The following is a 27,952-nucleotide window of genomic DNA, read 5'->3' as shown; positions in this document are numbered from 1 at the left end:
GTATGTTCATTTTCCTTTTTTTTAAAACCTCAGCTTTATATAAAAATATGTAAGGTTCTCCCCTGCTTTGACTCCCTGCCAGATTTTGTGGTTTTACAACCCAGTTTCCTGGAGAGGGTTTTGAAAAAATTATTACCATTTGTTTTTTTGTTGTTTTTTTTTTCTCTTCCCTATTGCTGTGTGAGTAATTTAAAAACAAAACAAAAACCAACTGGAGGAACTGACTGTCCGGAGGAAACAGTGAGCTGTCAAACATTAAGTAAACATTCCAAAAACAGAGGAAAATCCAGTCACCAAAACCAAAGGAAAACACCCCAACCAAGCAACCCAATGTCTATATAATAAATATTTATTTAAAAAAAAAAATAAAATAATATTACTGTAATGGAATTCACATTTTTCTCTTATGAGTAACCTACACTGTATTCTTTAAAAGACAGTCAGTATTTGATTTAAACAGTAGCAGGTATAAATGAAAAGGGGAAGAGGTATTCAACAAACAACTGTCTAAAAGCCACCTAAAAATATGTTTTCCCATGATTTTGAGGTTTCAACAGCCTGACTCACCAGCCTCCATTCTATCCTTTGCAATTTTATGTACTCAAAATCTAGATTAGACTAATCTGTCTTGCTGTCTGCTGCTGCAGTTTAGAACTGTGATGTGATATAGAGTGCATGTGTGTATTACCATAGTATCACAGATCTACGGTGAGAGCACTTACTGTTGCAACTGGAAACCTGAGATTTAAAAATGAAATATATAAATGGCAGCATTGTATGCATTGAAAAGGCCTTAAATTGGTTTCCTTACTGTAAGCAGCAAGGGTTATCATTTTCAAAGCTGCTACACATAAATCAGTAATTTTCAGTGTTCAGTCCAATAAGCTCTGATTGGCCGGGCAATACAAATTTAGCCATGTAAATGCTGGAAACACCAGTCACGACAGTTTCTTTGGGGTTTTGTCTGTCTCCTGCTGTACCACCACCCCTCTCCTCTGACCCTCCCTACTCTGCCTCTTCTTTACTTTTCAAGTCAGTTCAAACTGTATGGTCAAAGATCCCAAAGGGACTGAAAAAAGGGAAAACAAGTTTTCCAGAGAAAAACATTCCTAGGCACTGTATGGAACTAAGACAGCTTTGTGAAAAAAATTGCTTTCTGTTAATATTGCAACGTGTCTTTGTTGTCTGCCTGTTCTTCCCCTTGAGATACATCTCAGAAAGGTTCAGATCCCTGTTTTGCTCCATGCAGATACATTCAAAACTAGTAAGTATTGTAAACACTATGTTTCTATTGGGGCAAACTGGTTTTTGGCTACAAAGGGTAATACAAAAAGACAGTATGTACTGGAAAGGCTGCTTATTTATACTGGCTTTATTAATGATACAGACCTGCTGAAATACAGTTGCTGCATTTGTTTCTTCCAGACAGGCTGCCTGTGAGCTGGGCTTTGTGTTGTGAAATCAGAGACCAGCATTTGTCATTTACTGTAAGCATGCAGATTACCTAACATTAATAATTAGCAGAAATTACAGTTGCAATGGACCTTTTCCTTTCATTGCTTTCATTTGCATTAAAATTTTATTTACAGTAAAACAAAATGCAGTTATTTCAAAGATTGTGAAATATGTGCCGTCCTTGGCAAACCTTGGTGCACTTGGTTTTTCAGCTGTTAAAGTAAAAGGATATGTTTATTGACTATGGTTTCTGAAAGTCAGTGCACTAGCACCTGAAATTATTTAGAGTCCTTCTGCAAATGGACACGCTCATATTTTTAGAGAAAGCAAGATCAGAAAGCAACATTTTTTCTTTTGGTTTTTCTTTTTAGAAATGCAAATATGTTCAGAGGCAGATGAAAAAGTGGTTTACTTTTGCACAGTTATTGCCCCTGGAATTGTAAGATTTGTCAAAACTAGTTTTGTGTTGTTTAGTGCCAAAATTAAAATTTCTAATAAATGAGATTATTAGATGAGAGATAATATTCCCAGAAGAGCATTGAATAAAAATGGCTACACTATGCAAAGGGAGTAGGAAAGGAAAGAAATGGAATATGATCACCAAGAGCAAGACGTAATTGCAAGGGTGGAGCATATCCAAGACTGGTTTGTGATTGGATTTAGGTTAAGAAGAAGAGCGTGTGTATTTAGTCTGAGAGAAGACAAATACTAGAAGCACCACAGCACAGCTGTAATCAGGTTAAAGGACTTTGTGCTCTTGCTAACAGAGTGGAACTGAAATTGCATTTGCAGTAAGTATGCTCTTGTCTTTTGGCCTTTTTAGAGTAACAGAGCATTTCTTTTGTCATGTGCTTTACCAATTCTTGGAGTAACTCAGCTGTTACGGGTTACAGCACTCATTTTGAGTATCAGTGAAATTCCTTTCATGTCACCTTCTTGCCTCTATTTTCCATTTGCAATTAAAAGTTGATAAAAAGTTGGATTTATCAACTTGTTGGATTAATCACTTGTTTCAGGTGTGTTTATGAAAGAAAGCCACTGTCTGTTGCAGAGTTCAATCGCAATATTAAAACTCGGCTGAGAGTGTTTTACCCACCGGTTCCAGACTGGGCATTTGCAGCACAGCAGGTATTTGTTCAATGAATTTAGGGGTATATGAAATACAGACTTCTTTAGGAAAGGGTCACAGGAGGAAGAGTATTTCTAATACATGTGTAATCAGCTTACTGTGCCTGTTTGGTTTTTTTTCCAAGGTAATTTTTTTTTTTTTTAAATGGTGAAATCTGTGACAATTTAACATGCTTTTCCTTCTTTAAAGTGGATCTTTCTGGAATTTATGCAGAGATAATTGACAAAATTAAGACAGATCCACTGATTCATAGCTAAGCTGAATGTGGGCAGCAGTTCACTCTCATAAGAATCAGTGGTGAAATAGCCATGAAGAGAAACATATTTCGGGATATATATGGTGCCTGCTTTGCTTAGGCCTCTACAATGTATGCACTCTGGAAAGGAGGTGTTCAATTTGCAGAGGTGCTGAGTGTGCCTGGTTCCCAGCTTTCTGGGACTTAGAGGTATGGATCCATCTGAAAGTCAGTGCTGCAGCAGCTTCCCAGGCCAGAGTCAGTGGTGCACAGAAACTGTTGCCTATTGTTGGAGCTGAGATGTCTGTGCTTGAAAATACCAGGGTAGTAAAAAGCGTTAAATTTCCAATAACAAGTTGTTTATTTTAGTGTATTTTCAGGCTGAGTTGGCTAAAGTTTTATACAAATTAATGACTTTGTTAGATTCTGCTGAGAATCTGAGCAGCTTTTAATAGAAATTGGTCTAAGTCTGTAAAATGTTACATTTTGAAATATTATAGTTTGAAAAAGCAATAACTATACCGTCACTGCAAAATTTTACAGTTTTGCAATTCATTCATTAAGCCCTCTAATGTCATTGTGAGAGGCACTTTTAAGTGGGCCAAATGCATAAACTACTGAGCAAGAGGAGGCTGCTTCCTTCTGTGGAGGTACTCGTGTACATCAAGTTAATTACACCTGAGTGTTTGCAGCACTGTGCCCATAAACTGTGATTGGCATGGAATATTGTTGGTGTTGGTGACAATGTGGCTGGGATCTTGAGGCATATTCAGGGGATTACTTTTAAGCATGGGGAAAAAAACCACACAGCTAGCTAAATCTCTGCTGCCTAATTTCAGAAAGAAAAGGTAAAAGTGCTGTTGGTTTTGGTTTTTTTAAGACAGAACAATGAAAGGTTTATTTTGCCAATGGAAAGTATTCCTTAATCACTGCTGTTTGCTCTTTGTTACTACAGCTTTCATAATTTAAAAGACTTGCAAATGTCATTAGACTCAAGCTAGAGTAATCAACTGTCAAGTTTTCATTTTTTAAAAATAGGAGCTCAGTGATAAGACAATTGTCTTAAATCAGTAAGACACCTTGGAAATTTCATCTGGAAAAATAATGATGAAAGTAGTATTTTTGCAGTCTTTTATAAACTGAAAACTTTAATACCAAGTTTCTTGCTGGAGGGAAATTGTTATAGTCAAGTTACAAACACCTTAGAATTGTAATTTATAATGGAAACTTAAGGTCTGTTTTTGCTGCAGCAGCACACGCATTTCTAAAATGAAAGATACTGACTTCACTAGAAGAGCTAATAGAATAGCTGCTTGCCTTTGCTTCTTAAGAATAAGACACCTACTAAGCAGATATTTTGCTTGTACAGTGGAATAGGTTGCCTTTCAGTATTCAAAAGCATTTGTTACTTACCTTAAATTAGGTTTAAATTATTGTTATCAAGCCATTTCTTAAGTTAGTAGTGGGATTGCACTGTTTAAAACTTTTATGTGAATAACTTTGTGCTGTCACTGTGCGTAGCACTGCAGGTTCTTGCTGGCAGCCAACTTTCAGTTAACTATTTCCATAGTAGATAAGATTATGAATTACTGGTGAGGTACTGCACTTTGTGGTTATCCAGACATTCGTATTATAAATAATGCTCTGCTGCTGCACAGTTGGCCCACTGCTCTGTGGCATTATCTGCTTGATTGTTTTCATGTCTCTATCTAAATTCAGTGATGAAGTGCTGGTCTTATTTTCCTTACTAGAAAAAATAATCCATTGAAGCTAATGGGAGCTCTCCTTCCATAAGAAGTATGTAATGAGTCCACAGATCAAGAGACTTTTCAGATACCCTTCTTGGAGGTCAGTATTCTCTCTTCCCTCTCTTTAAGAGGCAGAAATGAAATAGCGTGCAGCCTTGGAAATAAGTGAGTGAATGCTGTTTGGTGGAGGATAAACTCCCCTGCTGTCAATAGCAGTGATACTATGGCATCTGCCTTTTTACCAGGAAGTCCTGCTGCAGCCCATCCTGGTTCCTCCAGGTGCACGTACAAGAGCTCAAGCAGGGCATAAAATATCTAGAGTGGAACGCAAAAATGCGCAGGTCAGGATATAGAATGCTCTCTGATTAACACACATTAGGTTCTTTTGCTAAGGGGAAAAGTAGCATGGGAAGGAATGACAGTAAACTGAATAGTTTCTCTGCACATTTATAGAATGAAAATTAACAACTTTAGTCTGGGTGTTTTGAATAAGGATTTATTTTAATTTTTCTGCAACAACTGCTTTTGCCATTGCTTTGTCAGCAGTTTGTCAAGAATTGGAAATTTTAAAATATCTTTAAAAAGGAAGGTTGTAGTAAATTATTGATGGAAAATATGGTACAAAATATCTATTTTAAAATTCAGAACCTAGGATGCTCTTTGATTTCAGCATGAAAACTTGTCTTTGTGTTTGTTTCTGGAAATCAAGTTCCAGGTACCTCTATTTTATGTTAAATGATTCCAGACACTCTGCAATGTGACGCATAAACCTAATGGATGGAGGGCATGAAATCAAGTTATTTTAAGCACTTTGCTGAGTCTTCCTTACAGATGCATAAAACCCAACCAACCAACCAACCAAGCCAACCAAACAAAAAATCTTAAAACATTCCCACCACTGGAGGCAGGCTAAAAAAAATAGTTTAATTATTATGTGAGTATATATGTATATACTTACATGCACACACCAGTGTTACAAATGAGCATAATAAATTGCAAGCAATTAATATATTTAAAGCCTCCAGTTTTACCTCAGCTGTGCGACTGAATTTATAAGGGGGTTTGTACCTTAAATGTCTTGTTTTTATTCTTCCCCCTTTATCAGCTAAGTAGTTACTTAGTCTGTCTAAAATATTTTTTCTGTTTCTGTCACATTTTCATAAAACCAGCACACATTTCTGTAATTACAAAAAGTACTCATTTTAGGGACTTTTTTTAAAAGAGAGCTGATTGGAGGCTAATGCTTTGATGCAGTTCTGTTAAATTGAATAGAATTCCTACACAAAACTGTATTTATGAGTCAAAAACCAAATCCATTATCGAGATCAGAAAGTTCATTATCAAGATTAATAATGTTGTGTCTATATGAGAAGGTACTGATCAATACATGTGATGAGATAGTTCCTGATTTCTTTTAATTCACCTATCCTAGACATTACAGAAAGTCTCATCTGAAAAACAGATGAGCAGAGTGTAGCACTTATATCACATTTTAAATTCATTTTATCTGATAATTATTTCTGAAAACATTAGTACTTCAATTAACTTTTTGGGTTTAGTTTGGTTTTCTTTTAAGAAGTTCCGTTCCTGCACGTGCTGGTGGTGTACAAATGCTTTCTCAAGCCACTCCATTTCTTGCACTCCTTCAAATGAAAAAATCTGCAATTTAAACTGCAGTTTGGAAAAGCTCATGTCCAGCAAGTTTGAGCTTGGATTATTTTTATACTTAGTTCTAATGCTCCTGTATAGGTGAAATATATATTTTGAAATACGGATTTTGAAAGAGAAAATCTGCAGTGAGATCCTTGCTGGTAACTACAGTATCTTTTTAAATAGCACTGGGCTTAATAAGGATGTTGTGCAGCACTCATCCACTTGTTCTCAAATCTTTTAAGGGCTTGTTTTTATTTTTTTCACAGTGTTGTCTTTTGAAACAATTTAAATTAAAACTTTATCCATATTTTTAAAATCAGGAATTAAAAGTAGTATGATACACTTGTTCTGTTCCATATCATACTCATCATAATAGGATTTGAGCAGCTTTTACAAGAGTGTTAAGTAATGAACTTCTGTCATGTATTTCATTGTCTTGTCCTCTGCTCCTGGAGAGAGCTGTGTGCAGTGTTTTGTTTCAGAAAGGATTTTTTTGGGGAGGTAGAAGTGGTTGCTTTTTTTTTTCTTGCTTTTTGTTTTTTTTCTCCCCTTAAGTATACCATGCTGTGTATTTCTAGTACAGCAGGCAAAACTGAGAAGCTTGGCCTACGTCTGGACTGAGAGGTGGTGATGCTTGTGACCAGTCTAAGGTGACAAGGCAAGTTTTAGCACAACTTATTGAAGGCTTCAGACACCTTTTCAATGAGCTGGTGTCCAGGTGCCTTTTCAATAAGCTGGTGTGCTTTGAGTGGAAAATTGTGGAGCAGAGGAAGTGCCTGGCTGTCACCTGTGATCCTTGGGCAGCAGTCAGAAGTGGCTCCCTCAGAGTCACCAGTGTAGTCTGCAGTGGTCGATTTTGTGGGTATTGTGGCAGGAGCTACAAAAAAACTTGAAAACCATTATGACAGGTAACCAACCATATGGTAACCTGTGTTGCTAGAGTCATGGTGCCAGTTATCTTCTAAAATGCCAAAGGCTTCCTTTTGGGATGATGAGGCAACTGAGCTGCAAGGTGACGGCAGGTGTGGAAATCAACGGCTTTCCATCACAGTGAAAGAGTTCTTTCAGACAACTGGATAGTTTTAGTTATTGTCACTGTGAGACCTTACTTAAAAAACTAATTCTAGAAGCTGATGGTGGTGGATTGGCATCTCTGCATCTTTGATCAATGATGACAGTTTCATGACTGCAAACCCTATGTACTGATTTTCTAAGTTCCCAGCAGCACTTACTCTTTAGACTGTTAGAACTACATCTGTTTTAAGGTTGTCCATGATTAAGATTTGCTTGGAGATATGTGTATATTTCTGAAATTGGAGTCCACTCAGTCTGGTCAATTGTATTCTCAACAAATGAAAAAACACCCAAGACCAACACTCAAAACAACAACCAACCCGCAAACCAGAAACCAACTCTAAAAGAAAAAAGGGATCAAATGGATGTGGTGTGTTGGAAAAATTGTGAGTATGCACAGGCTGTGTTGGACACAGCAGTCCGCCAGAGCCAGATTACAAATCTGAAGAAAATAATGGGTCTGGAAATGCAGTTTATCTACAAATGTTAAAAGACACATGATATAATTAAATACAAAAGCCATGATTACCTGTTGTTCTGAAATCAGAAAGGGTAGAAAAGAGAATTGATTCATGTGGATTCCAGCAGTAAAGGGTTAAGAGATGGAAGTGCAGGTTCCACTCTGTGTTTTAATGCTTTCTTCCAGGAAGGCTTGTGACATGGTTAATGCTTTATGATGAATCTCAGACAGCCCTCCCTGAAGTGGTGCTGTATCCTGCAGTGCCAGCATGAGCTGAGTAGAATTGATAACACTTCCTTCAGCACAGCCATGCTAGGAGTGAAAGCTTTGAAGAGAAAGATTCTTCTTCAAGTTCTTTCTCTGAATTCTCTCTGTTTGGGGCATCTAGTAGGTACTAGGTCTTGTACCTTTGTACTTAGCAGAAGGGGATGTGTTCTGATGAACAAGCTGAGATTTCCCCAAGACCTGAGCACACCATATAAGAGAGTTGGAAAACCTGTATTGAATTCCTTGAAGATAACAATCCTAGCTGAACTCTGGGCATTGACTGAGTCTTGCTTTGGTAGCTATAGGCAGAACAAATTTCTGTGATCGAAGTGGCCAAATGTGCACCAAACTTCCAAGGGAAAGGATGATACTTCTTCAAGCTGGCCCTTGCTCAGTTCTATTGCAAGGATATTTCATACTGAAGAGGTATCTTAACTTCCTGGGATAGTTTCCAAAGATAGGATTCTTTTTCAGTACTGGGCAGTGAGGCTACTTGCCCAGTAGTTTACAATTTATCAAAGCTTAGAAAAAATAGTTAATTTTCTTTGGGTGCTGAGGGTGTTGTAACTGACAGTTGTGGCTCATATTCCATCATTATGCGTCTTCAGCTCTTCATTTTTCCATGTCTACTGTAGTCCGTCACTTTCTTTTAATGCCTCAGAGGACACTTGATAGCCAGTTGATTTCAGAGGATCTGGATGTTGGTCATTCAAGGTGAGATTTTCTATGCTGCCACTGATCAGCTTAAGCACATTATTTGGAGCAGTTGAGACATGCGGTGTTTCGGGTGGACAAATTAGGAGGCAGATACTTGTGCTTCAGCATCTGCTACAATGTATGAAATCTTTCCACCACTTGCGAAGACTTGGTGGTCTTTCTATGAATCATCTAGTATGTAATAGTGAGAGAATCTGGAAAATAAAACAAAAGGTCTCCTTGGCTTTCTTCTTTGTAGTTAGAAGAATAGTTTGCTGAACCTGAAATGCCTCTGTTGGATGTACTGTTGGATGAGAAAAGGAGGTCATCCTCAAACACTAACCACAGGGTTGATACTCTGATCACCTCCCTACTGCTGGGGACTCCTGAGATTGAGTGAAAGGATGACTGAAGATCTTGCTGTTGCCAGCTTCAACTTTGGTTTGTGTCACAGTAACGCTGTCTGTGAAGCATGACTCGAGATGCGGAATTTGGCTTCCTGTGTCCACTTTCTCTTAATGTGGCCATTTCATCTGAAAGCAGGAGCAGCACATCCTGGAAGTATGATAGTAACTGACAGGGCTGGTAATCTGCATAGAATAGAGAATGTATAGCCTATTAATGCTTAAAAGGGAATTATTAGGCTTGAGGGTAAAGTTACAGTGAAATGTTTCTTTGCAAAAGCTAAGCTTGAGAAAAGTACTGCATAACTTGACTGAACCTGTAGTGGAAGCCACCTGGTTTTCATTTTGCTGGCTCAGCAATATGTTATATCATAAAGGTTTAACCATTTTTGACATTTCAGTGCATTTCTGTTAGATTGCAGGTGTTGAATTTTTTTTGTAAGTGCATCTTCTCCCCATTAAGTAAATTACTGGAAAATACTTCATACTAAAGCCTAAGAAGAAAAGTTTCAGTTTATGGACTGGTAGAGGTGGCTGGCCTTTTAAAAATATTACCAGTAATGTGTTACCAGAATATCAGACACAGAACATAAAACAGGGATTTGAGTCCTTCATTCCACAATGTTTTCATATTAGTGGCAAGAATAAATCAAACCTTTGTGTTTTAGTAGGTATTGCCCTTAAAATTATTCCTAACATAGTTTATTTACTTTCAAAAAAAAGTCTTAATTTTGATATCACAAGGAGAAAAGTAACTGGGAACAATATGCCAGTGCAATTGTTTATTAAATAATTTGGTCTCAGTGTCATTTTTATGTTCTACTAATAAGAAGTAAGTGATGGCAGATGTAAACATCCCAGAAAAAGCATTTAGAAGTATAACACAAGTGGAATGTTGATGAACTTGTTGGAATTGTTACTTTTTGAAATAAGGCTTTTTGAAGCAAAGTTCATAGGAATATAGATTTTTTTAAATTACCAGGTATAATTCCTGGTTTGTGTTTTTAAAATGGTTGTTGAAATATGAGTTGCTGAGCATAGAAGGAGCCATCTGAACAGACACTGAGAAAAACTGCACACAGTGGGTAGAGATACCATACAAGTGCAGCTCATAAGTAGATGAGAATGTGTTACAGACTGAGATATTTTGCTTTTAAATCTAGTGAGGACTAGTTATCTTTCATAAACATTGAAAGGGGAGCTGGCTTTTCATCAAGAGAGAAGTCAAACAAATTGGCCCAAATAAAGTTGAACAGAACTGTCTTTTTCACTATGTGCTTGTGAAATTTTGTCAGTGTCTGGCAAAGATGGGCTTTATTTTGCAAACCAGTTCAAAGCATTTTTATGTCAGCTGCAGAATACATTTTTTTTTCCCTGCATATTAATCAAAGAGCAGACTAGTTCTTTCAGAATTAAACTCTCTTCTGTAGTGTATTAAGATACACTAGTTAACAGCTGTGTAGCGTGCACTTTTTTATTGAATTCATGTTACTTGATATGAGTGCGTTTTAGCCCCTGAAGGAGGGCAGGGGGAACATGCCTTGTTTTCATTTAAATTAAGTCACTGTGCTGATCTGCATCTAAAGAATATATTTTGAGGTAAACAATGACAAGATCTGATTTAAAACATGGTGGAGTAAACACTGTTTTCTTGAATTTTCAAGCTACTAATTTTCTGGACACTTTGAGGAACAAGGTGATTTGTTCTACAGAAGTTTTTATTTAGTTGCAGCCTGCAGAAAAAAAAACATTCAAGGTGGTAGGAAACAGTTTATAAAATGAGATTCATTCAGGTATTTGTTTGACCAGTTTGAAGTAAAAATGCAGAGATGGCCTGGATCTATAAATCCTGTCTCCTGGACTAGCATTGCTTTTGTGATACCACTTTATGAGGAAATTGAACAGGCTGCAGAAGGTTGAGTCAGTCTCTCTGGAGGTATTTAAAAACATGTACACTTGGTGCTTAGGGACACAGTTTAGTGGTCAGTATGGCAGTGCTGGGTTAGTGGTTGTATTCCATGATATTAGAGGTTTTTTCCAACCTAGGTGATTCTGTAAGCAAATTTTGTCTTAGGGGAACTGTTCACGGCTGAACTAAGGGATGGGGGGTTTCCCTTTCTTTCCTAAGAGGGGAGTGGGAAGGAATTTGGTTTGAGTTGGGAAAATTTTGTAAATATATAAATGAAAATACATTTCATGTTTTTGGAGGTATGACACAAGACTATCTTCCACCAAGCACAAGAGAAATATATTGTGCCTTAGAAACTTTAAACATTTCTGTATAATTTTCAAAGGTCGGATTGCTTTAATTCTCTTTAAGGTCTTGATTTTCTTGTATTTCAGCCAGCATTTTCCAGTGCACAGTAGTGATTTTTTTTTCCTTTTCTCCCCTGTTTTTTGCTCAGTGTAAACAGTTCCTTGCTGTGGTTACACAGACAAATATAGCAGAGAACCCTTTTCTTGGAGAAGATTCTGCCTGTGCATTTTTTAACCATTTTTGGGAAGAATTGATCTATTTGTGCATGCGGGAGAGGGAGGCAGTAGCTGTAAATTGAAGTGACATCATATATATATTACTCCCATTGATCCACTTTTAGACTAGAGCCAGGATAAAAGGAAATGGCATCAGGGAGGAAGTATGCTCATTTAGGCACAGATCCCAGTGTGATAATGGAGTAATAATAGAAATCACGCCACTGTCAATCGGTTGCTGCATTACTCTGAGGCAGATTTCCCCTCCAAGGAGGCTTTCAATGACTTCATTCAAGTGCAGGCAGGAGCAAATGGGATATTCAACATACCAGCTGTACAACTTTAGTGATTTGTGTCCTGGCGGACGGGTGCAGTGCAAGTGCTGGTGCTGTGGATACTCAAGTAGATATATCTGTGTCACATTTCATGGCTGTGAAAGGTCAGTAGTCAAATGTTTCAGTGGCAATTTTTTTCTAGTATAAAGGGTGAATCTGGCATTTATTGCTTTTGTTAATGTAGGAATTGATAAATACGCTCTTTCGCGTGGGTGGTCTTCTGGGATGTGAGGTCGATGACCTCTATAGCTGCTGTACCAGATCTCTGAAGAGGAAAGGTTTGTTTTCTTTGTGCTTTTAACAGATTAGGGATTGGACTTTGAAAATTCATAGTTTTGTTCAAAGATTATTTGTAGTAAACCTTTGAAACCTACTGATGTATGAAGATACTCTTGTAACATAATATAATGTCTTACGTGTTTAGTGTACTGATATGAATAAAATACAAAATACTTTTCTTATTTCTGAGAGATTTAGCATACAGTGAATCTCAGTTACACTTACAATTTGTTTATGTTTTCTTTAATTCTTTCATCTTGTGTTTGTAAAATACAGACACAGTTTTGATATTCCCTATGATTTACAGTTTGTTTTAAGGGTAATAACCTTGTTACTCAAACTTTAAAGCTACCACATCAGGTAACTTAGGGGAAACAGGGAATAAATGGTTGTTTAGTGCCAGGACAAAGTGAACTCTTTCAAATGGCTGAAGAGCTGGAGGAGAGGTTTTACAGTCCTAAGGGCAAGATAATATACAGTGCTGGGATACAGCTTTATAGAGGAAATGATGCTTAATTACATGGGACATGACAGAAAACCTCTATGTGTTTGTGAATATGTGTGCCTGATCACAACATATGCATTTATTTCCTCATTGTAGTGTCGATAGTCACAGCTTAGCTTGGAGAGGGCCAGCCCTGAGAAAAGTAGTATGATTTCCATGCAGCAGGCATAGGTTGGGACAGGAACTATCTACTTTGCAGTATAAATAGATGCTGTATCAGCAGCCACTGATATAGTGAAAACTATTTTGTGATCCTTGCCACATCTCCTGATTGATGTGATCTGCTTTCATAATTGCATATATTTGAAATTTTGATTGAGCGTTCTCTATTATAGCTTGGGGTATGGGGAGGTTATTTTATTTTGTTTTGTTTTATTTTTTTCACTGAAATTTTGCATTTAGGATGTTATGGTTGTTTTCTGAATGTTTTCAGCCTGAAGGCACAGCTTGAGGCTGTGACAATTGTCCTGCTGTAACTTGCTGTATCTGCGTTGTATACATTTGTATGGATGTTAGATATTCAATATGCATTCACAGCCTAGGAGTTGTAAAGGAAAGCAGTTATGCAGTGCTTAAAAAGAAATTTGCATTTAGGTCTCTACAGTGTTTATGTTTGGATAGCATTTAAAGCAAGTGCCTCTTTGTATTAATCAAAAGGCAAATAAATTGAAAACTGACAACATGCACCCCAAATAATTCTCCTGGTATGAAAGATGGAAAGTAACAGGTGGGCAGGACAAATAAGGATGGTGGTAAGAAAACAAAAAACAGTGGGAGTGACGTTTCTGACAGAAAATTCAAGTCCAATTTTTTGATGCTTATTTGTAACCATTGAAAGAATGCTTTGGTGAGAATGATACTCCTGTTGCGTTTGGGAAAAAGAAAATGTCTGCACTCCTGAATGAATTTTGTAGCACCCTCTGTCACGAAACTAGTCGAATTTTCTGTCTCTTGGCCTAAGATGGGGTTTTACGCAGAGTCTCTTCTATTGAAAGGAAAGGGTAAAAGTGTAGATGAGAACATTCCTCTTTTTGTGTTCTAAACAAGTTGGAGAACAAACTGTAATAGCTGCGCCCACTAGTGCCGCTGCGGGGAGAGGTCTGCCAGCGATCCCCTGCCAGCACCCCGCCCTCTCTGCTGGTGTTTCCCAGCTCCTGCCTTGGACTGCAATTAATCCATGAGATGGAAACTGGTATGTAAGGTACATCCTGGACAGCTGGAACGTGGGAAAAAATAGCAGAAGCCGTGGTCTCATTTATAGAATCATAAAAGATGCTGCGTTTGAGGGGGCCCATAAGAATCATCGAGTCCAACTCCTGGCCTTGTACAAGACACTTCAATAATCATACCATATGCCTGACAGCATTGTCCAAACACTTTGTGAACTCTTGGTATTGTTTATTTGTTTGTTTTATTGGGGGTTGGTTTGTTTGTTTTACTGACTATCAAATCTAAATTGATAGGTGTTTAACCTGTAACTCTGAAAAAAACTTCAGCCATGATGCAGCACTAGACAGACATAAATTAAGGACATGGCTACTGCTCTACTGCTGCTCTTTTGTTGGCCTCAATGAGATTCTGTAATGCTACCTTAAACAATAGCTTTCTGTGGGTGAATCCGTGTAGCACTTATACTGGAGATATATTATTAAAAACTCAGCTGTTCTGTACCTACATATTCAAGCAACTGTTCTATAGTTTCTACAAATTTAGTATTGTTCTTCTCTTTTTAGTTAGCAGGGAAAACTTTCTAAATCAGAAGTAACCTTTCTTTGTGTGATGTTCTGCAAAATTCTGTATTTTATTAGTGTTCAGAATTCCAATTCCAAGTAGAGCCACTTCCCAGAAGCTTTCCCCATTGTATTTTTTAACTTGTCTCACCAACCCCCTGGCAGCTGCTGTTGGACTCCATAATAAGCATTTAAGCTGCCATTTTAGTAGTTGTCCTGAAATGAAATATTCAATATTTTTAAACACCTGGCCAGTTTTAAGGATACAATTTGATTGTCAGGCTTTGGTATTACTTAAAAAATGTTCCACTATGAGCTAGTAAGATGAGAGGTATTTTCAGCCTTCAGGAATACAGCTAACTTTACTAATAAAAAAATGGAAGAAAATCAAAATGCAAAGAAACCAAAGCATTATCATAGTAGAGATCTCCTTCCCTCTTTATTCTGATTTAGGTGCTAACCAGTCTAAAAGGGAAGAAAATGTCATGTTGCTAAATTAGTTATTAATGTAGGTATTTTACAGATTAAGACTTAACCAGAAGATCCTTGATATCTTCATGGAATTGCTGTCAGAGATCAAGGATGCAGTCTTGTTCAGTCCACATAAGCAGCCTTGGCTGTGGGATGTGTTGTTGGAAGAGGAATTTCCTATAGCCGACTTAATTTCATCCCTGCTTAGTGCATTGATGCAGCAAAGCGGACTTGGGCAAGCGGTGAGGTGGGAACAGAAAATGACCAAATGTGATGAAAGCTGGAAGTACTGTCAAAGTAACAGGATGTCTTTTTTCTTTAATCTGTCTCAAGAACATTAAAAGTGAACAGGGTTGGTTTCTTTTTGTATGCAAAAGCTTTACTGATATTCTTTTCCCTTCCCCTTTCATCCCCTGGTGCAATGATGAATAGTGGGGAAAGTTTTGGGGCATATAACGAACTTCTGACTGATCACCTTTGAGTCTGAATTTCCAGTAGATGTTTCCTGGCAGCTGCTGCAATTTCTCTCTGAGCTCTGTTTGAATTATTTATTTGTTCATCCAACAAGCCTATTAAACAGAGCACTTAAGCACTGGCTACAACAGAGTTCCTGTGCTGGTTTTTTTCTTTTAGGTTACATTAGGTTCTAGTCAAAATGATAGATTCTGGAGTCAAGCAACTATCTACTGATTATATATCCATGTATAGATGCTATACTGTGTGTGCCAGAAATACAACATTCACGCATATTTCCCATGAAAGAATGGCTGGTTTGTGACTCATTGCATTAAAATATGCCTCAAAATGTGTTTTAGAACAATTGTTTGGTGGGTTGCTTCTTTATGTTGTGTTTCTTTGTTCACTGTAAACATATCATGCAAATGCTTGTATATCAGATAAAAATGTCACTCTAAAAAATTATATATTAATGTCTTGTTGATTCCTCAAATAGTGCACTGTAAATTATTCTCTTTTTATTTCTTCCAAACCCAAACAAAATAGAATTACTTATTTTATATATTCCATAAAAATCTTATTTATTAAGCCGTGATTATATTTCAATAATATAAGCATGTTTTAGATCTGACCTAACCATAGCAATGGAAACCATGGAAAATGAGTCCTAACTGTGCCCCAGCACAGTCTTTCAGAACACAGACACATAAACCCTGACATTTTTTCAGAAACCAGCTAGAGGTCCAAGTTGTATTTTAAGTGCATGCTGGAACTACACAGGTTATCAGTCTTGTCCTCTTTGGTTTGTTTCCATTTACATTGCTCACCCAGTACATGTGTTCATTCAAACATGGCATTTATTTTTCTTATAGCTTCTCCCTGACCAGCTGGTCTTACTTCTGGAGTCCCTCTTGGAGGAGAAGACATTGTGTCCTAGAATATTGCAGTGCTTGGAGAGAACATACCAGCTCCGGGAGCAAGATGCTGAGGTAAGTCACGCTGCTGTGCTGTTGATCAGGAATGACTGTTCCACTAGGAGCCAGGCTCATTGCAGTTCTTTTTTACCATGTCTGAATCTGAAATTTGATGATCTTAACCTCCAGTATTGTTGCACCTTCATGGGCTGTAACGACTCAGTATTTCTGTGTATTCTTTGTAAGTTCAGGTGTGTTTTGCGTGCTGTGGTAGTAAATTACAGCACAGCCCAGATGTCCAAAGTATTTTGTACCTTAGGGAGCATATTTGTTCAGGTGTTCAATTTTTCACTACGTTTTTCTGTGTAGTGGAACCCAGTTTGTTTTCATTGTGATACTGTCTCCAAATGTAATCATGTCTGTTATAGTCTAAAATTACTCTTCCCCATTGTCAGCTCGAATTGTTCCTCGTTGCATGCTCCAAAGTCTCACTCAAGATTTAGGAAAGTTAGCTTTCCAGAGAGACTGTGGTGTTTTCTGGTTTGGGGCCTTAATTTAATGTTTTTTACAGTTGCTTCTAGTAAGCCCTAGTGATATGAATAGCCCCTGAGGAAAACACTGTTTTATATGATATTGTAAAGGGTAGCATCCCTGCTCCAGAGTGCTTTATATGTTTGGGAGGCAAACCAGTAAATCTTTATTACCACGTGCAGAGAGGACTCTTTTACGTCCCATGGTTTTCTCGAGCTGTGAGGGTTCTGACAATTAAGGCAGCAGAAGTAGTGGCTGCAAGCACCCTTGCAACAAACCTTTGCTTCAAGTACGTAGTATTCAGGAGGGGAGGTAAGAAATTGCAATCAGTTATGAAAATAAAGGATGTGTACAGATAGATGTGTGTGTGTGCATGTATCTGCATGTGTATATATGTATAAATATATATATAAGTATAAAGGAAGGGGTAATTATGACATAGCGTACATTCAAGCTACTGTGCAATGAAGGAATATGGTGAACTTAACATTTGGCTCCTGTTTATTTAAAAACTACCTTGCAGAAGGTTGCAGAAAGCGTGCCTGACTTACCTTGTTATAGTTGGAACTTTGTGGCAATTACTAGAATTGAAGGAGAGAGAAAATCTTTCTCTCTTATGCTGTAGTTGCTGTGTGGATGCTTGGGAAGACTTGGAATTCCAAATCTTATCCAAATCTAATCTCACGAAGACTGATAGAACAGTTGTTCTTTTTCTATCTTTTTCTCAGAAAAAAAACACAAAAAACAACCAAAAAAGAACATTTCAATTGGTGCTATTTACTGCACCTTTTTACTTTTTGTTGATCCAGTTTTCCAAATGCCAGATTTGTTTTTAATTAGTACTTGAACCGACATTTCTATTTATGGGCATTAGAATATATTTTAATCACATCTGAATACCAGTGAAATGTCAGTGGTTCTATTATGGGAAGAGGAATTAACAGGGAGCTAGATCAAAGCAATAGCTATGTTGTTGTTGCTGTTTCATGCCTGTGAATTGTAAGCACCAGGCCACAAGCTTCAGTTTCTCAGGTTTTTCCTTTTTCACTTGCATGCTTTTTTTTTTCCTTGCAGTACTTGAAAAGTACACAGTCTGTCAGAATTCTTCTTGTGAAAAAATTCCACAAACCCACAAGATTAGGACCTCTATGAAATGAATGTAATCTCCATTTTATTTTACAAGGTAAAACCAAGGGTTTAGCAAGACAACTCACTTAGAAGTATGACTAAGATAACATTACTATTAGCATTTCACCAGTCATCAGATCCCAGACACCTACAGTTCTTTATAGGGAACTAGCTTCCATGGCCTCACCTACATGTAGAACAGACTATTTGTGCCTCGTTCTCATGTATGTGCACAGGGGATTTTTGTTCTTGTAACCCCAGGTCAAAGAATTGCAGTCTGAGCCTGTTCTTATATAGATTTAATTTGTCAAGACACAAATCACTTATAGTGATCCTGTTGTGCTGCTGGAGTTCAAATGTTCTCAGTAACTAAACATCAGAAATTAATTTTTAAAAATAAAAATGTAAAAAAATTGTAGGCAGGTCAATAAAAGGAAGAAAACTGTCAGTGTCAGAGGGTTTTTTCCAAGATTTTTGGAAATGAGGTTATCAGCTGTGTTTCATCCAGCAGCAGAAAGTTAAGAAATAAACTTTTTGTCTTGTTTTTGAAAAGTAATGTTTAAATTCACAATCATCTTCCAGTAGGGATATGCAATGATAGTGCCAATAGTGGAAAAGGGTACACAAAAGACTGTGTTTTTTTCATATTTTCACAAAGTTTGGACTTAAAGTCTGTACATAATTATTTTGAAGATTATTACTGGGAGTCCTTCTGTCCTGCACAAGTATAGCATGGAAAGTCCTTGTTCATATTTCTTAAAGCTTTTCTGTCTGTATTACTGAAGCATCTTTATTTTGACCTTAAAATTGACCACACTTCTTTTAGTAAAGCATTGCATACTTGGTGGCGTCTGCACCTGCCCATAGCAAAGTGCTGTGGGTCTGTCCCCAGCCAGTGGAAGCTGCCAACAGCACTATTTGGTACTCCTGACTATTTGTTACCATGTACACATCCAGACTTAACAACCTGTGGACACAGATTCTTCAGAAAGGAGTGGAGGGTTTGCAGCAAGTTATCTGCCTTGTTTTGATTCCTTTGTATCAGTCGGGAGAGGAGAAAGGTTAGAGGAAGCCTTGGCCTGGAATATAAAGGTTGATCTCTGTTGAAGAGATCTCCTCAGCTACTCAGTGTAGTTCCCATCCTCTCTCAAATTAGGTTCCAATGCAGATACTCAGGCTCATTGTTTATCTCCCTTCTAAGACACTGATTTGAGTGCTTCTTTTAACAAACAAAGAATAAATCATAGGTTAAGTAACATATTTGTGATCCATAATGTATAACTTTTGAGCCGCAAGAGCCAGAACTGCAGATGGCTTAATCACATTTCAGACTGGTCTGTGCCTCGTCTTGGATGCCAAGAGAGGCTTGCAGGGCATCTGCCAAATTGCAGAATTTGTGACTCCTTTCCACTTTTTGCAGTCTACTTCTGTAACAAATAATTATTTAATTTTCCATTTTCTCCTCAAACCTTGGAACATCTGAGAAAACACAAAACTGCAAGTTTGTTTTCAAAAGATTAAATTAATTGGTCTGAGCTATTTGAATTAAGAATATCCAAGAGATCTTTGTTTTGAAAGCAATGAAGGTTTCAACTTTTAAAGCCATTTTTCAATTCTTCTCTCTGTGCCTTGGCTCAGACAAGTGGTATCAGACAAGTGGAAAGCAATTCCATGGAAGAATGATTGTGTCCTCAATTTTATCTTCCTGTTCCCCTATCTTGGTGTGCTTCTTCCCACTACATAACAAAATAACTCGTGCGCAGGCTACATCTCCATGACATACCACATCTTGCATCCAAGAGGAGCATTATAGAAGCTGGCTGCATTTTGAACATGACACAGTCCAGCTGGAAGTTCAGCTGGCTGGGGAGAAATGGGATATGTTATAAAGCAGCATCCACAGTTGCCATCAGACAGCACAGTAGGATAATGAAATTTAAAGCGGGTCTGGGGTTGGTTTTGTTTTTTTTCTTTCCAAGGTGGCTGTTCTGTGCAGCTGTTTCATTTATTCAATATCTAGCGTCTGGTAGAATGTGGAGAGTTGGTCTACATGGAAAGATTTGGGTGGCTAGTATTTTTTTAAATCTGTCTAACCTTGATGACGTCCTTTCTGATATGATAGTGCAATCTTATCTCATTGAGAACTTTCATATAAATAGAGTCAGTCATTTACAAAAGACAACACTGTGAGATCTGAGCTAACACTCAATGAATCTCTTAGCTAGAGGAGCTCTCACATCACTCCCCTTATTTCTGTTCTTCACTTGGTCAGAGTGGTGAGTGGCCTGCAGAGTAGTGAAAAATGTGACAGGAAGATCACAGCCATCAGAGAAGAAAAGTGTGTGTGACACTTTCAGTCCTCTTTAAGACCTGACAATTTTCTGCAAGAGGGTTTTATTTGTTGCTGAATTATGTAAGAAGTGGTGATAAAAACTACAGGATGTGGATGAAGCAGAAATATTTATGGTGTATTTCCCCAGATTTTTTACTGTAGAGTTAGCCTTCCTTCCTTTCCTACTGTAGATATCTCTTTTATCTTGCCTGCACAGCATATGGAAAGTTGCTTTGTTGGTTATCCTTGTCTCAGCAAGTTGACTGAAATGCTCTTCACTTACATAATGCTTTCCCTGTATTTGGGATCAAATGTGGCATATTTTGGAGAGAGAAGAGAAACTATAACTCTTTCTGCAGTAAATGTGAGTAAAATGAGTTAAGATCATAATATCATCAGTCGTGGGTGGCATAAAGCAATTCTCACACAATAACTTCATTGTGCATGAGGTCTGCCTGTGAGACCAAGGTTATAAAACGGTGGCATCTTATTTCACTGACAGAAATGCAGTCACACTAATACAAACCATTGAAGGTGCTTGGCATCCTAGAAGTGGTGAGAATTGTGTTAGGACAAAATAACTTTGATTCATTGGTCTTTCCTAGCCTGTGAAAAGCTGGCAGACATGGAAGTACAAGTGAGTTCTTGTCATTTCCCATCTGATGGTGACTGTGTTGAGCTGAGCACATTCTCAGGTTGCATAATTCAGCTGTCCTGCTGATTGTGGATGGGCATTGTTTGAAGTCACACTTATGGAACAGAGCTCTGCGGACAATACCATAAAACTGTGTGAGAAAAGGGAACTGCTTGGGGAAGGTCACTGCACACTTGCAGAAGGCACTTGGAGAGCTTTCCTTTCAGCACAGCCACTGGGCCAGTCCTCCCTTGAGGCAGGGACTCAGAAGCAGTCTCCAGCTTCTGAGTACAACACAATTAGTAATGTGTTGCAGATGCCTCCACAGGCTTGTCCGTCCTTCTTGACTATACTGTGTAGCAACAGGTAGGCATATTTCAGACAGTGGCATTGCAAGCACAGAGGGAGAGCCATGGTTCTTTTCCTTAACTGATGTCATTCTTGGTATGAAACACCAAATCAGTAGATAAAAAGGATGACAGCTTGAGCTGATTACAGGGCTTTGCTTTCTAGTGAATTTGGGATTTTTCTGCAAAAGGAAAAATTGTTTCTATATTTATTTAATATTTAAATATACAGTTTATTATTCAGTTTCAGTTCAAGTCAGGGTTTTGGATAATACAGTATGTTTTGCAGGACTTACAAATCTGCTGGGCAAATTTACCAGGAGCGCAAAATAAATTTCACCTGCCTTTTCCTTTCTGAATGTTTCAATTGGAGCATACCATAGGTATGGTTACACTGAATATTTTTTTATTTGCAATTGAATTGCAATTAGCACACCAGGAGGAACTTAATATAAGGAATCTAGAAAAGAATAATAAGGAACCTAGAAAAGGCTCTGTAGATGAATCAGCCTGCATGGTAAATTTGTTTCTGGAATAAATCGTATCTGAGTTTTGAACACTCAACCATTACTGAGGCAGTACCTTCATTAAATGGAAAAGAAAGAAGAAATATGTGTTTTCACAAAGTGAAATCTCTTTACTACTATCAGTCAGGTGCTTTTGACACACATCCTTATAGAAATACTATCTCTTTTCCTTGCTCTACTTCTCTGACTTCCTTGTGCAAATCCTAGCATTGGATATCTGTCATAGAATGCCTTTCCTATTTTCACTAGAAAAAAGAACTAATTTCAGGGTATATTGTAGACTGTCCTCACTGCTGATAAATGTCTTGACTGAAGCTGTAGCCGCTTGCAAAATGTCTTCTGTGATCTTGAAAAATTTGGGGCCTTCACTCTGTTTCATGTTCTTGTTCATGTTGCATCTAAATGCAATTTGCAGTCTCTTTGGTTGGTATTGATAATGGTTAATTTTTCAAAAGCATGCATTTGCAGGAGCTGATTTTTTTTCCCAATGAAAGGAGCTTAGAAAAGGGTAGCTTCTAGGAAGGTGGCACTTGCTTCCCGAAGATGAGGTCCAAAATTCAGTGTGAAGCTGAGAAAATTGGAACAAGATGAGGGGAAAACTTCCAGTGACAGCTATGAGAGTCATCCCATGAGACTCACCCTGGCTCATGTGCCCAGTGTGACTGAGTGGATGTGTTGAGAAAAATTTGTAAGACTGGCTGAAGGATAATCTTGAGTAGCTATACTTTGGGTTTGTTTTGTTTCTACATGTGAAGTAGGGGGCTTTTCCAGCCACTTGAGAAGAACAGAAAATCCCTCTGTCAGCATTAGCTGAAGGGCATGATCAGAGCACGAGATTTATGGAGCACTGGAAATAGCTTTGCACCAGTCAGCACTCCTGGTCCCACACCCCTCCAGGAGCCAACAGCAGTGCGTTTGTTCCAAGTGATCTCAGTGGCTGCTGGGTGGCCTGAGCAGGAGTTTTTGTGCCCTGACTGCTGCCATTACTGGTGCTCTTCACTTATCATCCCTGAGTTTTCTAACCAGTTTTGGACTTAATTTCCTCTGTCTGGCAGCCTAGAAATTTAGTGAGACTTGGAAAGCAGGGAAGCTGATGGTAAGAGGGAACCAAAAATGCAGCCGGGTTGGTTTGGCATTTTTTTACTGCTTATCCAAAAAATCTGTGGAGGAAGGGATTGGAGATAATTTCGTGTCCTATTGTCCAGCAACGAGAATGAAATGGTAGGGTCCTCTGGGCTTCTGAAGTCAGTCCTAAAGGTTTTCTGAATTGAATGCAATTGCTTTATATAAAATTTTACTCAGTATTTCTGTGTCAGGCAATACAAACCCAGTGCTGTAATACAAACCATCTGCCTTTGTCAAGAAATTTAAAAGGTTACTCTGCTTGCATATATATGATAGCACTGGCATAGTGGCCTTGACAAGGAGGGGGTAGTTTTTAAAATACAAACAAAATTCCCTAGCTATCAGCCATAGGGATGTTCCTCTGAGGTCTGCTTTTTTTGGGAGGTTTTTTGGTTGTCTTGTTTTTGTTTTCAATTCTGAAAAACAATCTGAAAGTATTTTTATTTAAAATAAACTTACTTTGAGACTTTACCAAATAGCTCATAAAATGCTTCTCACTCCTGGTTGAAGTCTGGTGGCAGATGCAGAGTATGCCTAATAGGACCACAGATTTGGAAAAAAATATACTGTGTCCTGTGAAGTCTAAATGCTTCAAGAAGCAGAACAATTCAAAGGTGCAGGTTCTGACGTCATTTCTTAAACACAGATATGATTCCACCACTGGGTCACTGACTTAATAACATGTGGGTAAAGTCTGCTGTCCTACTTTCAACACTTGTGCCACTTTTCAGTAGGAGTTTCAGTATCCTGAAGAGGAATTTTGTTGTGTTCCACATGGTGTAAGCCTTGTCCTAAGCAACACTGTATTCCAGCAGCACAGAATAAAAGAGGTAGAGAAAGTGACTGAAAAATATCAAACATGGAGAAAAATCTAAATGTTCTCATTACAGGAATGAGCACATTTCTTCTGAGTTTATAACATCAATGTATTTTTCACTTAAGAATGTTTGCTGGGCGTTGAAGAAGGGAGACTGTGTATGAGAGTGATGCAAAAGGTCTTTGGAGTAAAAATCTTGTATTTAATTATTTTGAAAGTTGGAAGCCAGGTTTTAAGAAATGTGAAATTAGAAGGATGTGAGCATGGGCTGAGTAGGCTGGCTGTGATCGAAGTTAAGAAAAAAAGACAGCCATATTGTTCATTGCTTGGAATTTGAGTTTTACTTTCATATGGAGTTCCAGATTCTGTCTATGAGAGTAATCTTGCCTGAAAATAACAAATGGTTTGATCACAATCGGTGTGGGAGACCAAAGATAAAAGGGTTTTTTGCCTCTAGTTACAAGATAGATAAGATACAAGCAGAGGGAGAGAGGGGCATAGGCAAAGGGGATAGCTTACTGTTGCCTTGATACTTACAGCAGCCTTTCCTTTTGCTGAACAGGAGATATAATTTAACAGTAATTGGTAACAGACTGTTGGTGTGCTTGATCTCAGACTCTTCAGAGTTTAATTTCTGCATCAGATGTATATGTTTATGTGCTTTTTTCCACAATAATGCTTGAATTTATGAGCCCAGCATGCTTTTATGTGCATATATAAATAACCTGTGTTTAAAAACATATGCAGACACTATATGGGTAAAAATTATAAGCAGACTCTATCTGGAGACAGCCAGAAGAGACAGTGGTAATGGGAAGTGTTTGAATTGCTTGCTATGGTGATATAAAATAAATTTCTGCAGATTCCAGAGATACTGTTGGGGTAGGACAAGGGGTGACAGCTTCAAATTGAAAGAGAGCAGGTTTAGATTAGCTGTTAGGAGGAAATTCTTTCTTGTGAGGGTGGTGAGACACTGGCACAAGTCACCCAGAGAAGCTGTGGGTGCCCCTTCCGTGACCGTGTTCAAGGCCAGATTGGATGAAGCTCTGAGCAGCCGGGTTTAGTGAAAGGTATCCCTGCCACTGGTGGGAGGGTTGGAACTGGTGATCTTTAAGGTCTCTTCCAGCCCAACCAGTTCTATGTTCCATCATAATCTAGCTATTATTGTAGGTAGGTGTTTCAGTAGGGTGTCAGAGGGACTATGGATGGGTCTGTATATGAGATGGCAGACAGCTGTGTCGGTGCATTTTGGCAAAAGTGTGTGTTTGGATATGTACATATGCCAAAACCAAGCTTACCTTGCTGAAGGCAGGAGGCTTGTCCCTGCAGTACCTCTCTGATGTTGGCTGGGACCTGGTCTTCCTTCCCTTCCCTCTGAGGTGCAGGATCTTCTGGCCCCCCAGCACCCTCTCCATCTCCTCACCCTCACACTGTGTCTTCACACATGCAGTCACACTCATGGGAGCACCCTGCTGGGGGAGGAAGGAGTGAGAATTGAAAGCAGACAAGGTGGCACAAGCATTGCTTCTGTCACCAGCCAGAAGGCAGCCTTTCTCCTGAGAGCTGACAGCACCAAAGCAAAACTCAGCACACATCTCCAGTGAATTTGTTGAAAAGGCAGATGCTGACATCTTTTCTGCCATCTTCATCTTGCTGCAAGCTGTGAATGGCATGGTGCTCCACCATGCTGAGCAGGCAATACTGAAAATGCAGGCAAAGGGAAAGCATTTGCTTCCAGTATAAGTGGTGTATCTGTGTTTTAAATTAATACTTATTTTTTAAAGCCTTTGTTTTTGAAATTGTGTTCACGTGCTGTGTTTCCTTACCTTACATGCACTATGATATAGGAGCTGCTTTTCTCAGCATGGGGACAGTGGCAGTGCATATGCACACGTGGAGAGAAAAGCCTTCAGGCACCATGACAGTGTGGTCTTCCAGACAGTGCTGTTGAAGCTGTCACACTGCTTTTGTGCTGGTGGCCTTTTTCTTGTCTAACAGTTCTCTGGGTCATTTCCCTATCATCACTTTGTTGGTCTACTGTAAAGCTGGAGACCATCCTGTTTTGTATCCATCTCCTGTTAGACAGGGTAAGGAGGAGGAGGCTGAAGAGCATTGAGATTACAGAATTCAGCATCCCAACCAAGCCTCTTATTCACAGTGACAGCTTTGACATCAAAAGAGAGACACAGTCAGTGCCACCTTTGAAAAAGGATTAGACATGGCTTCTTAGTCTCTTGCCTTTTCTGACTTCTTTTGGAAAATTTTTTTCCTACCAACACAGCTGTCATTGATCACAGATGGGGCCCACATAGGGAGAAGTGTGTCTGGTTTGTAATTGGCAGCTCTCTGCTGTAAGCCTGAAGTGGACGAAAAAAGGGCATTTGTCTTCTCCAAACAAGTCCTCAGCATTTGCTGTCTTGCCAAGATTGAATCCTGTCCTGAAGTGCTATCCTTTGGTTGCTATGCCTTTCTGATCACGGAGAGCAGCAAGGTTGCCTGCTGCTCTGCCTGGGCTTTCTGAAGCAGCATGTTTTGTGATTCCTGGCTTCTGTTTGGTCCTGTAGAAAAGATCCTCTGTGCTGGCTGTGAGAGAGATACATGTTTTATTTGCAGGTGGAAGTGGAGTCATGTTTACAGCCTGTGGAAGCTGATGAGGTTGCTCTTTAGCAAGGCGATGGTACTGTGTAAACTTTTTAACATTGTGTTCTGTAGAACTGAGTGAACGCTAAAACAGGAGCATGTGTTTGGAGGGGAGGAGAAAGGACAGAAAGAAAATATATGTCCCTAAATCACATTTATAAATGTGAGAAGGTTCAAGCAGGCACCTGTTGCTGCTTGAGGCTTGCACAACTGTAGAAATATTGCTGCCTGGCCCATGGGCACACTAGCACAGGTACAGGTTCAAATGCTGCCAACTATCCCACAGTCTGCCATTGACCAAGAAACAGAATTTGCCTTTCAAATATTGCTTGTGCTTCTTATACTAAATACAGTAGTTGCTGCATGAGCTCTACCCACAGCTCTTCATCAGTGCTATTGAGTGAAGGAAGGAGGGAGGTATGGGGCTTGCATGCTTTCTTACCAGCATCCTTCACAGTGTGCAATTGCTTGATCTCTGCAGAAATATAAATCAGAAGGAGTAGAATTAATTGAGAAAGTAGAATATTGCTACCAATATTACCAAAATCTAATGTCTGATATTCTAAAATGCTAAATTATATGCTAAAATTAGCTTTTAAGTGACTTACTTTTTAATGATCAGTTCATATTCCAGGTTTTTAATTATTTTAGACCTCTTCATAGTCTTCCTCATAATGACAATTAGCTCCTGACGAAGTTTTGATATGCCAGCCAATTACTGCCTTAGAGTTTCCTGAATGACCATGCTTTTTGTTTTTGTTGGGGTGTCAGTGGGCTGAGCTACTTATACTGTGCTGCACAGCTGGAAAAGAGGTGGTCCAATGTGGCGGGAATTGCCTGTACAATCTGTCTTTACAACGTGTCTTATACAGCTGCTTACACAATCGGTGGTGTGGAATACAGAGCACGGTGGAGCTTCATGAGCTCAATCTGCCTCAGGTCCAGCTACTGAACAGCAGTTCATTCCACTACTCAAAGTAAAATACAGCCTGAGTATGGCTAGCAAAAGCCATTTTTAAAATTTGAAATATTATCATCATTTTGTCCATAACTCTGGAAAATTGAGGGGTTTATACTGTAACAGAGCATTGCACTGTGAAAAACGGCATTAACTGAACCTTAATGCCATGAGGGTCTCGGGAAGAAAGACTGCCTTAGAGATTGCTGCTGCTGTGGTGGTGTGTCCAGCCAGCCTCTGGTTTCTTTGGGCCCCGCAGTACTGTCAGAGCAAGCGCTACAAGACCTGAGAGAAAACTTAGGCTCTGAAAAGTCCAGTTTTTGGTCTAAAATAAAGCTAATTTAAGCTGATAGACAGCTCCTTTACTCAGTCTCCTGACAAACACTTGGCAAACACAATAATCACAATTACAGAATCCATGTAAAAAGAATGAATCCATTCTGTTTGCATCCAGTAGTTTCTTGGCTATTGAGTACACTCTTTCAGATTGCCAAACTGATAGTCTTTCAACACAGTTGTAGCACAAAAAGCTGCTTCATTGCTCCTGGTGAGCTGCTTCAGCATCCCTCACTTGGGCAAGTTTTAATGAAATCAAATTCACCTTCTAAAGTATGTTTTTACTGTGGCATA

At 38.7% G+C, this 27,952-nt stretch overlaps 1 protein-coding gene and 1 long non-coding RNA gene across 24 annotated transcripts in view; one reads left to right on the top strand and one right to left on the bottom strand.

Moving 5' to 3' along the window:
- The window catches only part of AOPEP (aminopeptidase O (putative)), a 191,831-nt gene that overhangs the window by 148,682 nt on the left and 15,197 nt on the right, over window positions 1-27,952 (top strand). For 20 of the 23 annotated variants that reach the window (XR_015280671.1, XR_015280672.1, XR_015280670.1 and 17 more), the window contains one exon: window positions 16,242-16,358. Coding sequence is in view for 9 of the 23 variants with exons in the window: in XM_086868364.1 (XP_086724490.1) it covers window positions 16,242-16,358 (117 nt within the window). In the remaining 14 variants the exon portion in view is untranslated. Of the gene's footprint in view, window positions 1-16,241; window positions 16,359-17,888; window positions 17,998-27,952 lie in introns of those variants that run through there. The other 3 variants (XM_086868368.1, XM_086868365.1, XM_023945011.2) reach the window with 1 other exon arrangement.
- LOC147648393 (uncharacterized) lies at window positions 7,750-9,115 on the bottom strand. Its single transcript, XR_015280677.1, has 2 exons — window positions 9,061-9,115; window positions 7,750-8,932 (listed from the first exon to the last, which is right to left on the bottom strand). It is a non-coding gene; the product is annotated as an uncharacterized LOC147648393 (long non-coding RNA).

Source organism: Cyanistes caeruleus, chromosome Z (genome assembly GCF_971803275.1).
Source record: "Cyanistes caeruleus chromosome Z, bCyaCae1.hap1.1, whole genome shotgun sequence".
In the NCBI taxonomy this organism is placed as follows: domain Eukaryota; kingdom Metazoa; phylum Chordata; class Aves; order Passeriformes; family Paridae; genus Cyanistes; species Cyanistes caeruleus.
This window is presented reverse-complemented; position numbering and strand designations above follow the sequence as displayed.